The sequence below is a fragment of the Nannobrachium achirus genome (assembly GCF_963921795.1).
Source record: "Nannobrachium achirus genome assembly, chromosome: 12".
Taxonomy (NCBI): domain Eukaryota; kingdom Metazoa; phylum Chordata; class Actinopteri; order Myctophiformes; family Myctophidae; genus Nannobrachium; species Nannobrachium achirus.
Genome location: NC_137832.1, coordinates 24,306,118 through 24,321,084, shown reverse-complemented (window position 1 = coordinate 24,321,084; position 14,967 = coordinate 24,306,118). Strand labels below are relative to the sequence as shown.

Sequence of the window (14,967 nt, the reverse complement as noted above, 5' to 3'; positions counted from 1 at the left end):
AATGAAAAAGGTTGAGAATCACTAATGCAATAGCCAGGGCTGCTTTTAAGCCTAACGAGACAGCCTACTAGAGTAGTGGTTTTCAACCCCTTTCATATCAAGATCCATTATTCCAAATTTGAGCCACGGACCACCATTTGACGAGATTAAGCTTCTCATACCCAAAACGTAGGATATTTTGTTGTCTTTGGATATGATTTTGTCACAATTCCATGCTGATGTGGTGCCATAGGAGAGATCCAGGGGAGATCCAGAGACCAAATTCTCTAATTTGCAGAAGTCTTAATTAATGCAGTAAATTAAGTAATGTTAACAATAATTTACCTCTTGAGTGTAAAATTAAACCAAGTGGACCCGTATGAACTCCTATGGAGTTAAAGATCTATAAGGGTCCATTTGGTTTAATATTAACTCTCCATCATTTATAGCTGGGAACCACCTGGAACCCCCTCAAGGACCACTGGTGGTCCCCGGACCACTGGTTGAAAGCCACTGTACTAGAGAGTACTTGTATAATCTACTACAGTGGTTCTCAACCTGTGGGTCGGGACCCAGGGGGGTGCCCAAATTATTTTGGGGGGTCCCCAGTCCCCAGATGATGAACTTAATGTGCAACACTGTTTTCTCACTCAACATTAAACAAACCAACATAAAGTTTAAGTGTATAGAGGCAATATACTTAAACTTTATTTGCACATTTCTAAATTGACAATTTTAGGAATTTTTAATACTTCAAAAATTACAAATGAAACATTGGCCAAATTGTCAAATATTAGAGGCAGAAATTGTGAAAATAGCAGATCTACATGCTAGATCTTCTATTTTCACAATAGAACCATGTTATACAAAATGTAATGATGTAATTATTTGGGGGTCGCTGCCTGAAAAGGTTGAGAATTAACCACTGATCTACTACACAGTACACAACGCATTTAGTTTATGCAAAGGAGAGTTACCTCATGTCCATGGCATGCCACACCACAGTTTCTTTCAGGCATAGCAAGTCGTAGAGCAACGCCCCTATCCATCCCTCTCTCATCAGCACCACCCATCATCACAACCTTAGATGCCCCCTTGCCTCAGGATGTTATAGCCTGTAGGGAGCAGTGACGCAGGAGGACGGACGGTAAAACTGCACTTGGATTGAGAAGGATTTTAGAAGGTGGCGATGCAGGAGCGGTGCTTATCATTGTGACATAAGGTAGGTGGGTTTCCTGGTTAGCAAACCCGATGCCCTTTCTTGTTAGAGGACAAGTGAGGCTGGCTGAGTCACGTTGGCTTCTATTTGTTTATGCATCAACTCTCTTGGAGAGAGTCAGTTCCTTCTTGGGTTGGCGAATTGACGAGCGTCACTAATGTAAATGACTACATCCAGAAAACTTATACTAATTAAGCTAAACGGCGTTGAGTTGACCCTCTTTATTTCATTAGAAGATTAATTTCCACCCCGATGTGCTTGATGGTTTTTTTGTCTCGCTCTCCTGAACATAATTCCAGGAGCATAGCCTAGGCTATTAGTCACGACATCGCTCCTAGATTAGCCTGCTGATAAAATAATTGAGTCTCGGGATCTAATTTTATTATACGAATTGTTTGTATTTTGGGTGTAGCCTGTCATTGATTCTTCTTTCTTTTTTTCCTCTCCTCAGATGGGAGCATAGTCATTTTCCTTTAAATCGAAGTGCACAAGTTGGAATTTACCTAGGCTATAACTGCGGAAGGATTTACTGGCCACCGTTCAGACGGCTTTAAATCTCCATCATGAATTTCCTCCGTCGACGACTCTCGGACAGCAATTTCATGTCCAACCTGCCCAACGGCTACATGACTGATCTCCAACGGCCCGACCCTGCGCCGCAGCAGAGCCCTGCTGCACCTGCAGTGTCGCCAGGGCCAGCGGAGAGGCGCCAGTCCATCAGCCAGCAGCAGCAGGCTGGCGGTGCTGCTGTTGCTGCTGCTGCTGCTGCTGGTGGTGGTGGTAGCGGTGGTGGTGGCGGCGGAACTGGCTTCTTCTCCTCCATATCCAACGCTGTCAAACAGACCACGGCTGCGGTTGCGACATTAACCGAAGCAGCAGGTGCTTCGAGCAGTGCTAAGGTGCTCCTGGTTATAGATGACCAGCATACGGACTGGTAAGGAGTTTGCTTGCGTTCCCTTCCCAGTGAGTCAGACAGTCAGTGACCCTGTTTCTCAATGTCTAGCCATGATGACTGTATAGACTGTGGCATATTAGAAGGTCATGATCTATCTTAAGTTGCACATGTGAACAGCTTTTTTCCCCCTTCATTCCCCCCCCCCCCCCCCCCATATGCCCAATGAATTATCTTGCAGAAATTAGTGAGTTAATTGGGTAGGCCTGGCCTACTGGCCATATGATGAAAGCATTAATCATTTCACTATAACTATGAATAAACTACTGACTAGCTTGTTCTGGCTATGATAGCCTACAGGTTTAGCATCTGATACAAGATTAAAATGTACAATCTTTTGAAGCTGTCACCATGACAGACATTTTCCAATACCACCAGTGGCAGTGGCAACAAGGCAAATTGAGTAATTGACACATCAAGTGTGTGTACAAGAAGCCTCATTCCACATTACAATGCACACCCAGACGCACCCTGCAATGTTCAATGTATGGTGTGTAGGCAAGGCCTACACACCTACTGAAAAATGAAAACATCTAAATAGGATGTTACTTTATGCCTCTGGCCATTAGGTAACATACATCATACTTGTAAATGACTATGGTGTTGTTGGAAATGACCATGAGGACTGTGATTTTCCACAATTCTTTTATTAGGCCTATTTTTTATCACAGTAGGCTGTTATAGTTTTATTCCTGTTATAAAACACAATAGGAACTATAAATAATAACCTTTTATTTTAAAGAAATGTCAAGGTTTCAGTGTAAGGACCTGTAACAGCCTCAGACCATTCAAACAAAACATCTGCTGCAGTCAAAGGAGATTCTTTTTCCCCTGGCTACTGTAGCCTACATGCAGGGCTGCTCTGCTCACCCTACTTTGACCCCCGGGCCTCCCCTCCCCCACAAATCACATCCCAGGAGCCCCTATGTAAGCACCAGGATTTGAACCCAGGTCTCCCACTAGGCCCTGTCACCATTATTACATAATCGCTTAATGAGATGATCATTCATTTTTTCATAATCATTTCTGTGTTGAAAAATATTCATACATTTCCCATATAGAATATACGGTACATATCATGGGACATAGTGGAAATAGACGATCTATTTCCACCATTTTTTTTTTTACAATTGTTGACTAATAATATGACTATACAATAATTAAATATGGCCTATTTGTGGCATTGTACATTATTTGTAGTGGTGTTTTCTACTGTGTTACGCTATAGACATAGCTATAGAAGAAAGCATAGCCCTCTACTAACCATTTCATCCATTGAAAACGCAGTAGAATATCTCCACAGCCATGTGCAGGTAGATTATCGTATCCCTCTGAAGAAATACTGAATTATTTTATATAATTGGTATCAGTCATCAGTCATTTCTATTTAAGTTGTCTGCCCTGTGCAATTTTTGTTTGCAAAGCCCAAAAGCCAAATGGAAAATGTAATTGTTATGTTCCAATGTTCTTTGGAAAAACACGATTAAATGGTTAATTGCAATTGTTTGTATGACAATTAATCGTCAGGTAAAATGTCATGATCGTGACAGGTCTACTTCCACGTGGGATACCACAGTGGTTCTCAACCTTTTCAGGCTGTGACCCCCAAAATAATCATATTTTAGCTGGTCACCACCCACCCTCCGAGCACGAGTTGAGGCATAACATTTTGTATAACACGGCTCTGTTGTGAAAATAGCCGATCTACATGCTCACAACGCCTCTCAACGCGAGGCGTTGTGAGCATGTAGATCGCCTATTTTCACAATTTCTGCCTCTAATATTTGACTTTTTTTTTTTTTTTTTTTTTTTTTTTTAAGATTTGTTTTTGGGCTTTTTGCCTTCATTGGATAGGACAGTAGACTGACAGGAAATGGGGGAGAGACAGGGAGTGACATGCGGCAAAGGTCGACCGGAACGGGAATTGAACCAGCGACGCCGACAGGCATTGATGCCGAAATGGCAATGCCTATATGGTATGCGCCTGGTCCACTAGACCACCAGGCGCCCCGGCCTATGTTTAATTTGACATTTTAGAGGTATTAAATATTCCTTAAATTGTCACGTTAGAAATGTGCAGATACCCTCTATACACTTAAACTTTATGCTGCTTTGTTTACTGTTGAGTGAGAAAACAGTGTTGCACATTAAATGAATCATCCGAGGACCCACCAAAATAATTTGGCGACCCACAGGTTGAGAACCACTGGGATACCAAACATCTGCTCAGTCAAATGGAACTCCTCCGCCCTGACTGAGGGAGATATTGAGCTTCTGTGTGTAGGGGCAGGGCTACTCTGCTGCATCCGCTGGATATATGCAAATCAAATTGTCTTCTTTTCTTCAGGGTGAAAGTCTTCAAAGGGAAGAAGGTCCATGGAGAATTTGACATTAGGGTGGAACAGGTGGGATGCATCCACATTTATTTTCGAATTCACATTTTTACACACTGAAAAATCTGTATTTATTTTTACATTCTTAGGCTGTTTCTCATTCTAGCCCAGTGTTTCTCAAACTTTCCAATTTTAAGGTCCCCCCTTAACTCCGACTGTGTACTCACTGTACAGAGTTACAGACTTGTAAGGGTCAATTTAGACCCCACTAAAGGACAGAGTCCCTGGAATCCACTTTGAGAACCACTGTTCTAGCCCAAAGTTTTTTTATATATATATAAAAAAATAAAAATTGTTTCAGTCCACAGTGTGGACTGTGAACGTTCATACGAATATTTCAGAACAATTCAAGCTTCTAATTTGCCCTCAGATGGAGAGAGGAGCACTCAAGAGTGATAAATACATCACAAACCAGTCCACTAATAGCCAGGGTATTGATCTGTACACAATTGACCTAATTCAATTGCTTTCTCATGATATCTCAGTGGAAGACAAGTTGCTTATGTAATTTATTTTATGTTAACGCATATATACAAAACGTTGTATCCAATGAAAAATGTATCATCGCAATGATTGAGAAGGATACGTGAATTGATCTTTAAACCAAACAATTGGACAATTGGTAAATAATTTAGAAGATCGTTCTCAGACACGTGCTGGTGGTATCTAGAAAATACTTTTCCCCTTACACTGTCATGTATCCTATAACAGGTGCTTAGCAAAGGGGACTTTGAACATTGTAAGATCTTTTTTTCACTGCCTCTGGCACATTCCATACGCTCTATTTTTGCCTTCCTCTTTCATGTTATGCTAGAGTTTCCATTATTTTCTCTCTTAGCATTCTAAAACTCCATTTAAAACGTCTCTTCTGGGGGTGAAATGATTGATTGAATTGATGGACTGAAAGTGTATCTAATACGTCTTTGTATTTGAATAATTTGATTAGCATCATGTAAATATATTTTCCCCATATTATAAAAATGAAAAGTTGGTCTAACATATTGGGCAATTTCAAGACGTGTGCTTCAGTTCAAATAATGTGACAAGCATTCACGATAATTTTGGGCACACTTTCCTCATTTGCTTATTCATTATTCCTTTTATGGTCTAAATTAATTCATAATAAAAGAACAATAGATATAGACATACAATAGATTGCGAAAATTATCTTCAGTTTCCAACCCTGATTGCAATGATTTGTATGGTGTCCTTTTAGGCGGAATTCAGTGAAATCAACCTGTTGGCACATGCTACCACGGGCACCTATAGTGTGGACATTGATGCCATCAGGAACGGGCATAAGGTTACAAAGTAAGTGTGTGCTAGATTATTTCATTTAGTTAAGAAAACATGTCTGGATTTAATGATGATTAAAAAAAACTATTTGGGGTTTTGAGGAAACCTTTCATGAAAAGAATATCATAACTAATTCTATTTGTGTGGTTTAATATTTTGCTAATGTCCTCTATCCTCAGGTCCATTAAGCCAGACTTTGTACTGATTAGACAGCATGCCTTCAGTATGGACAAGAATGGAGACCATCGCAACATGGTGATTGGACTGCAGTATGCTGGGGTGCCCGGTGTAAACTCAATGCACTCCGTCTATAACTTCTGTGACAAACCATGGGTGGTAAGTATGGATGAATCTCTGCCTAGTGCCCACATTGTCAATTGAAGCCCTTTCTTAGCGGTTAAAGCCAGAAGGGCCAAAACTCTATTATATTTGTGCTGGTTTATTATTATTCTCCTGCAGTGTTTTTGCAAATTTACATGAGATGTAAATGGTAGAGAAAGTACGTTTTCATCATTGATTAGATGTTGTGTATAATATTTGCACAAACATGACCCAAATGGTTAAATGGGGGCATTAGCCCTCCTAGGCTCCTGTGAGTAAGATTTACACAAATAGACATCTGTCCTCTACACTACTAATGTCCGTCTACAAAAATGTTGTTTAAGAATAGGTCCTCCCACTAATTTTGGAGGCCAATTACAGTTAAATAGTAAATAGTATGGAATTTTAAATAGAAAGAATGTCAAACTCATTCAGTGCCAATGAGTCTCTTGACGGCCCTGGGTGCCAATGACGTCTTTGACTCTTTTGTGTTTTTTGGATAGAAAAAAAAACATTTTTTTTTTAAGATGTCAAAATGACCTGAGATCAGAGAGATGCTTTTCTCTGTTTGTGTGTTGGCTCCCTCGTTTAGCTGATTGAGAAAATGTGTGTTCATTCTAGTGGATGGACACTTTTTTTTGATTCAAACATCTCTGGAATCTATCTCTGGAACCATTTTTCTGATTGACAAAATTCTTTTTGCCACTGAATCACAACAACTGTGTCTGTTTCTGTGGGGATAAAAATTATGAAAAAAAAACATTTATTTTCATTGCATAGTAAAGAAAAACATACAAAATCCTGGCACATCTACCTTGGGGCCATTTTGGCCCAGGGCACAGAAAGAGTTAAACTGAACCGAACCCTGTTAAGTGCCTCAGAATATTACACAGATTTATGAATTTATTCACAGTATTTTTGTGTACTTTGAATGCTTTTCATAGGACAATACATTATGTAAACTACAAAGTGTTGAAATTATTTGCATATTGGGTTCAGATGAAGGGATATCTATATACAGTATATATTTAAGGAATAATACTAGTACCAAAAAAGATATACATCCTAAAGAGCTGTGTCTCTTTCCAGTTTGCGCAGATGTCCAGACTGCACAAGCAACTAGGTCCAGAGGAATTCCCACTGATTGAGCAGGTTTACTATCCAAACCACAAGGAAATGGTGAGCCTTTTGCCATCTGTTCTGCTCCTTTCTCCCCCCCGCCCCCCCGTCCCCCCTTCCTGCCTGCCCTGGCGAGGCTGTGTCCTCAGACTGAAACGGTCCTTAAAAGGGACATAAATATTGACAATTCATCCTCCTCCTTGGGTCACTGAAGATGTTGGGAGGGCAACTTGCCTCTTTCTCATCAATATTCCATCTCATTTGGCAGCTGGTCTCATTCTTGGGGAATTGTATCCTTTTTAGGGCTCTCGGTAGAGGCAAAGTCTTTCATTATCCTGTCAGTATGCCGGTAAGAATGCGCCAGTGTGCCTCCCCCTCCCTGCAGCCACAATTTTGCAGTGTAGGGCTTACGCCATTAGCATGGATCACCTCATTCAATGTTGGAAAAAAAAGAACAAAAAGTAATTTGGCAGATTTTTTTACAGCATTTGTCTTGGCAGAGGTAGTCAAGAAATGCTCCTTATTTCAACACATTTACACATTGAAATGGATGAGAAAATGAATTTGGAGAGGAGGGGGGGGGGGGGGTGTAATTAACACCAGCAGGGGTGTCGCACCAAATTCTGGGCCCTGGGTACAAGGTTTCACTGCGGGCCCTTTAACTTTAACTATTGAAAAATAGCAGATATACAAGCTCACAGCACGGCACTCAGCTTGTATATCTGCTATTTTTGAAAAATCATGAAAATTTGTCTTTGAATAGTTCAAATCCTTCTAAGGTTTTTTGGAAAACCTATGTTTCTATGTCAGTGGTGCTCAAACCTTTTCACGTGAAGGACCCCCAAAATGATATGTATTTGGTCACGGACCCCCATCTCAAAATATTTCGTTCCAGGGACCCCCCAGAAGCAAAATTTGAGTTACAAATGTTCGCTTAAAAAATACATATATTCAAAGATTTGCACACATTTTCTCGACTTTTCAAAAATAGCAGATCTACAAGCTTGCAGCGCGGCACTCGGTGCCGCGCTGTGAGCTTGTAGATCCTCTATTTTTCAATAGCTAAAGTATAAAATAATGAAGGCCCTCCACCTTGGGCCCTAGTAACTCAATCCCACTTTCCCTCCCCCTCTTGTGACGCCCCTGAACACCAGTAGTGCTGTGCTGATAAGATGTGTGGTGTATACTGTATGTGTTCCAGATTTCCGCTCCTGCGTTCCCTGTGGTGGTGAAGATGGGCCACGCTCATTCAGGAATGGGCAAGGTGGGACCAGTGGATCATTTAATTATGACACTCAGGGAATATGTGTGTTTAATTATGTTGTGGGTTCTGTTTATGCTTCACAGACCAATGGTATAACTGGAACCTTTGCTTCATTCAGGTTAAAGTGGACAATCAATCGGATTTTCAAGACATTGCCAGTGTTGTTGCTCTGACCAAGACATACGCCACATCCGAACCCTTCATTGATGCCAATTACGATGTTCGCATACAGAAAATAGGGAACAATTACAAGGCTTACATGTAAGTATATATATAAATGTGTATGTATGTACTGTATTAATCTCATGTTGTAATTGTTACTGACCTAAAGAGTTCATCAAGGTAATATTGTTGATTTTGTTTAACAGGAGGACATCAGTTTCTGGCAACTGGAAAACCAACACAGGATCATCTATGCTAGAACAAGTGGCTATGTCAGATAAGTAAGCAGTTTAAGCACACAGTGGCACATACTGCAGCTTCTCAGGGGGATTGCTAATGCTAAATTGAGTTAAAATCACTCACAGTTCAGTTATGAACAGCCAGTCAGCCACATTCTATGACTATGACTGAAGTCACTACCTGAAAGTTTCAGGTTTTTCAGTTGGAAAATACATGCGCTTGGCTTAAATAAACTGAACAGGAGGAAAAGCATAATTATGAAGTTGCTTGTGGGTTTATGACAACGTAACTGATAAACTCATTTAGCAGCCAAGTGAGCTCAAAAGATTCTCTACAGCAGATGGAAGTTTCTATCTTTGGTCTGACTCTGTACTATTGCTATGGTTACATGCATTGTTCATGACTATAAATTGACTTCAGTTACCTGTTCATATCATGCACATTGCCCCCGTCACTCTGCTCTGCCGTAATATGTACAATGTAGTTCTGTATTCACCCTAAATACAGTATGAACGTGTACTAACAGTGTTTGCCTTTCTAATGCAGGTACCGACTGTGGGTCGACTCTTGCTCAGATGTCTTTGGAGGGTTGGATATATGTGCTGTTGAGGCCCTACATGGTAAAGATGGCAAGGACTACATCATAGAGGTACTGGAATAGAGTGTAGGCCTGTCATAATCGCCTAATTGCAATTATTTGAGATAATCACAATTATTTTACATAACCGTCATATTCTTTTCCAAGTTGAAGAATATTCATACAAAGAGAGAATAGATGTTCAATACAGCTACAGTATTTCCAAAACATTTTATTTTATTTTTGAAAGTATAAACTTCAAATAAGTCTGTCATTTGTCATATCTGCCCTGTGGAATTTTTATTTACGAAGCCTAAAAGCTAAACAAAACATAATAACATAGGACCATTTATTTATATTGTTCAATGCCAACAACACAATTAAAAAGTTAATCGCAATTATATGTTTTGCAATTCATCATCAAGTAAAATATTATTATCGCTCTAATATAGGGTGTAGTATGCTTCTGAAGGGAAAGGGGTAACTGATCATTCACGTGATGAAGAAGAACATCGTGTAAACATGTCATCGTGCTGTCCTAGGTGGATGACTGCTCCATGCCACTGATTGGGGACCAGCAGGACGAGGATCGTGTTCAAATTGCGGACCTGGTGGTGTACAAGATGAACCTGACTGTTCCACGCACCTCCAGCCCTTCCCTGGGCCGTTCCACTGCAGGACAGCCAGCGCAGGTGCTTGAGCAGCTGGAGGCTATGTTTTTGCACCAATAGACACGGTAGTTAGGGTTCGGTTAGCTGGAGGGGGGGATAATCCAGGCCTCTGCTTTTGATATCCCTCCCCCCTCTGGTCATTCATTTCCATGGCCGCTGGTTATTCATGGGTTGCATTTGTAGTCCTACAGTGGCCATGTTGAGGACCAACACAGGTGTTCTGATTGGCGTAGAACATTAGTTAGCCAATGAGACAATTGAAACACCTGTGTTGGTCCTCAACATGGCCGTTTAGGACTACAAATGCAACCCATGAATTTGTTTTACACCTACTTCTGGTCAGACTGAATAAAAAAATGCATCTCCTTTAAATGTATTTCAACACCAAATATACAGTAGATCTACAAGCTTTCAACGTGTCCCGATGCAATGCATTGTGACTTGTGAGTCGTGAGTAGGAGATCATTGTTCGCTTATTGTCACTGTTTGCTGTATGACAAAGTATATAGGCCTACAAGTATGTATTGACTAATCAAAAAGCCACTGAGGGCCTGCCAGTGATTCTTCAGAGCTTGACCTGCATGTAGTGACTATTGCTACTGGGTCTAGTCTGTTTTGGATGCGTTCACTCAATAATACATAATAACCATTTATGTTATTTGCAAGAAAACGTATTGCTGACAACTGTCCAACAAACAGGCTGAGCATGGCTATACAGTCAAAAACAGTCTGCTCCTCTTTAGTCAGCGCAACTTGAGCTACCCAGTATGTGCCCGATACGACTCCCAGTGGTCAAGAATAGTGGTGCAATAAGGAAAACTAAATAACAAATAAACATTCATATGGCTGTAAAATGCCACATGGATGACTTAGCCTTTATGTGTGGTCTGCATGTGGCATTTTACCTGATGTAGGAATATACCATTCCATGATTAAAGGGTGACTTTGAGGACCCCCTCGAAAACTAGATGCTGCGTCTCAAGGGGCTTATCCTATAAATAAACGTTGGCTATTTTTAACCCAAATTCTACTGTTCTATTGTGAGGAGGATATGTGAAAATGTATATAACACTGACTTTCCAATGTGTTTTGTGTATTGGAAGTTCTCTCTGGACCATGCATTTCAACATATGTTACGTAGGCTGGTGAAGATATTCTAGCGCCAACACACAGTACAGTTGGGAAGTGTTACGTCAGATTTTCATGATCTCCTCATGAGAGAATAATAGGATTCAGGCAGTGTTGTTTTTGACAGCAAATTTTGATTCAGTTTTAGTCATAGTCTTTTGAATAAAATGTAATTTAGTTTTAGTCATAATTTAGTCACCTGCAAAGTTTTAGTTTTAGTCTAATTTTAGTCAACTAAATATCATAAGAATTTAGGCGACTAAATCTACAGTTAGTCAACTAAAATGTATTTTGGCAGGCCTTGATGACATTGTACTGGCTGATTTTATACTTGGTTGCGTGCTGAAAATAGCCGATCTGCTATTTTCAGCACGCAACACCTGAGAGCAACCAAACATAAAATGACTCTCTAGGGGGCGCCCGCTGGCCTGGTGGTCAAGGCGCATACCACATACTAGGCTGTGATGCCTGCTGGCGTTGCTGGTTCGATTCCCGATCCGGTCGACCTTTGCCAGATGTCATTCCCCATCTCTCTCCCCATTACCTGTCGGTCTACTGTCCTGTCAAATAAAGGCAAAAAAAAGAAAAAAGAAATGACTCTCTTCTCCACTAGTCCCTCCCTAACATTTTAGTCTAGTTTTTATTTTGTTGACGAAATTGTCAATATATTTCTTAGTCTTAGTTTTAGTCATCACAGCTTAGTTTTTATTTCGTTTTTATTGCGTTTTCGTCAGTGAAAAAAAACAGTCGACAAACATTTTTCGTCATAGTTTTAGTCCACGAAATCAACACCGGATTCAGGTTAAATATCTACAAAGTTGCCATGGTTGGTTTCTCCCATGGTTGTGTGGATATAAAGCATTGCAATGACAATCTATGCCCTAAACATTGTTTACCTAAATTATTGAAAGAGACTATGGCTGAAACAAACTTGTATGATGCGTTTTTCTTAAACGTTCTAATATTTCTTGTGGTTTTATTTCCTGTATTTCTTGTAGAAACCAGTGTCACCACAGGCTGTCTCTCAGAATAAAGTACCACAGGCACAGCGCCCTCCAACCCAGGGTAAGACATAATTAACCATAAGAAAATGCATTTGTTAAGTCCCTTTCTTCACTATTTCTGTGAACTCTTTTGTAGAAGGCAGTCCTTTAGAAAAGAGCGAGATGTTTGACGCGACAACAGCTATGTTTTTCTTAGGCGGTCCTCCGCAAGGGCCCCCCTCCCAACCACGTCCCCCACCTCAGGGCCAACCTCCTGCTCAGACCCAACAACCAGCTGCCAGCCCCAACACCAGTGACCCAGTCGGTCAGGGACAGCAGGCCAGACCTAACCAAGGGCCCGGAGCCCAGCAACGGCCACCAGGTCAGGGCCCCACTCCAGGCCAGAGACCTCCCTCTGGCCAGGGCTCTCCTCAGAGAAGTCAGGGAGATTCCCCTCCGATTCAGAGGCAGCAATCTGCCCCCCAGCAGCAGAAACCATCTCAGGGCCCAAAACCTGCAGGCGGCCCACCTCAGCAGCAACGACCCCCGCAGCAGAGGCCCAGTCAGCCCCCGAGGCAGCAGTCACTGGGAGGGACTCAGCAGCAGAGGCCCCCGGGCCCGCAAGGCCGCCCTGGAGCAGCCACCACCCAGCAGCCCCGACCCGCTGGCCAAGGCCAGGGTGGTCCCACCCCCAGGAAGCCCCCACCCCCCCAGAGGTCCAGTCAGGACAGCCAGGCTATGGGCGGCTCACCGCAGCTGAAGTAAGTCGTTTTATAGGCTAAATGAAGAGGAATCTGAGTTACCTCTCATTGTAGACCAGGGGTGCCCACACCTTTTTGACTGGAGAGCTACTTTTAAAATGACAAGCTCAACATGATCTACCCACCCCAAAACATTTACCTGGGGGGGCTTTGGAATAGTAGCAGCATTGGCGTTACATATAGACAAAACACATAAGACAAACACACTTAAAACGGGAAATGGAAGTGATACAAATGCACTTGAAATGGGAAATGGAAGTGATAGGTTTTTGGGTTCTTTGTAATTCTACTGACTTTAAACCAAAGCATTGCAATGTGGGGGGTTGCCTACTTTAGAAGCAGTGAAGGGAGCTGACAGGCAAGTCAAGTCACCATAATTCAAGTGACAGATTCCAAAATGAGGGGTTTTGTGATTTGTGTTTATAATTATTTCCCTTTATATTAGGGGCATGTCATATGATCTACAAGCACAGTCTTTGTGATCTACTGGTAGATCACAATCTACCTTTTGGGCACCCCTGTTGTAGACGATAAAGTCACGACTGGCCAGACGGGTCAATTTCCTGTGTCACTTTTTGCCTGCATCAGTATGTGCATGTCACAATTTGACCTCTTTATTGGATGAACCCCATGATCCATACTTGAGTGAGCATGTTTTAGTGATGCATATAGATTTTTTTCAGTGCTCTTCCAGCACTTTCACAGAACATGTATTACAGAATGTCTGGGATGATAGTGTTACTATGACACTTTCCAAACGGAGGAGGATCGCTTTCAGATGTCAATTACATTATTAATCATTATCCACTCAGTTTTATCAGTCAGAAATATTAAATTCCATACCACTGATGGCCCAACCTCTACTTATGTGCTGGTTCACATTAGGCATTAACGATAAAAGTTCATGGATTGCACAATGTATTGAGCAGTTATCCTAAAACTTCTCTTCTTTACATAATTTTAAAATTAACTCAACTTAAAACATAGAAGGAAAATAAAAAATAAGAAGAAGAAGAAAAAAATCATCTGGTGAATTTTATTTATTGACAGCCATCAATATTACTATTACGTGGAATGATTGTGAATAATGTATCTTGATTAAATTCAGGTCACATGATTTAAAATGTGACAGCATATTTTGTTGTAACTATAAACATTTGCATTGATGGCCAGAAATTTGAGTGAGGGAAAAATAACCCTAACTAAACAAATTATGTTTTAATATAAGTAATTATTTACTTTAAAAAAAGATATATACATATTTGTACTCTATTTGTATTCTGAATACTGGTGATTAATGCAAAACAATATAAAGCTGTGTAATTATTGACATTGCAATGCTAGTGTACACATGCTGGAGGGCACAATACATTATACTGCTGAAGTGAAGTCAGCACAAATCAATAAGTGCTAAACTATATTGCATTGTGCTCTCCTGTACATTGAGGAACACTTGTCAATAATCCACTGTGAGAATGCATGGCTGTGCATCCAGAAGTCATTCACTATTCATATCATGTTCAAATGCTAGCTTGAAATGATAAAACAATAATGAATGTCACAATATACGGATGCTCTTTTGTCATTGAACCTTTGCTCTCTCCATCTCTTGCCATTACATGCTCCAGTCCCATTTCATGGGTTTGCTGCATGACGTTAATAGCTTCTTCCTCTCCTCTATCGCCATTTCCTCCCTTTATAGCAAGTCCCAGTCTCTTACCAATACCTTCAACATTCCAGAAACCCCAGCACCACGGCCCAGCCTTAGCCAGGATGAGGTGAAGGCTGAAACCATACGCAATCTACGCAAATCCTTTGTCAGTCTCTTCTCAGACTGAGCTGGCATAAGCCCTCTTCCCACTCACTGCAGATTGAAGGACCGGTACCTTCTTTCTCCAACAA

General features: G+C 41.1%; 1 protein-coding gene across 1 annotated transcript; it reads left to right on the top strand.

Annotated features, from left to right (window-relative positions):
• Positions 1-1,761: 1,761 nt before the first annotated feature.
• Positions 1,762-14,903, top strand: syn1 (synapsin I; the record flags this gene model as incomplete). The annotated part of the gene is made up of 13 exons (XM_080738260.1): positions 1,762-2,132; positions 4,498-4,555; positions 5,760-5,854; positions 6,019-6,175; positions 7,250-7,339; positions 8,481-8,543; positions 8,662-8,804; positions 8,912-8,986; positions 9,492-9,594; positions 10,065-10,214; positions 12,320-12,386; positions 12,522-13,065; positions 14,768-14,903. 13 exons carry the CDS (start codon positions 1,762-1,764, stop codon positions 14,901-14,903), a joined length of 2,052 nt encoding a protein of 683 aa, XP_080594386.1.
• Between the last annotated feature and the right edge of the window lie 64 nt (positions 14,904-14,967).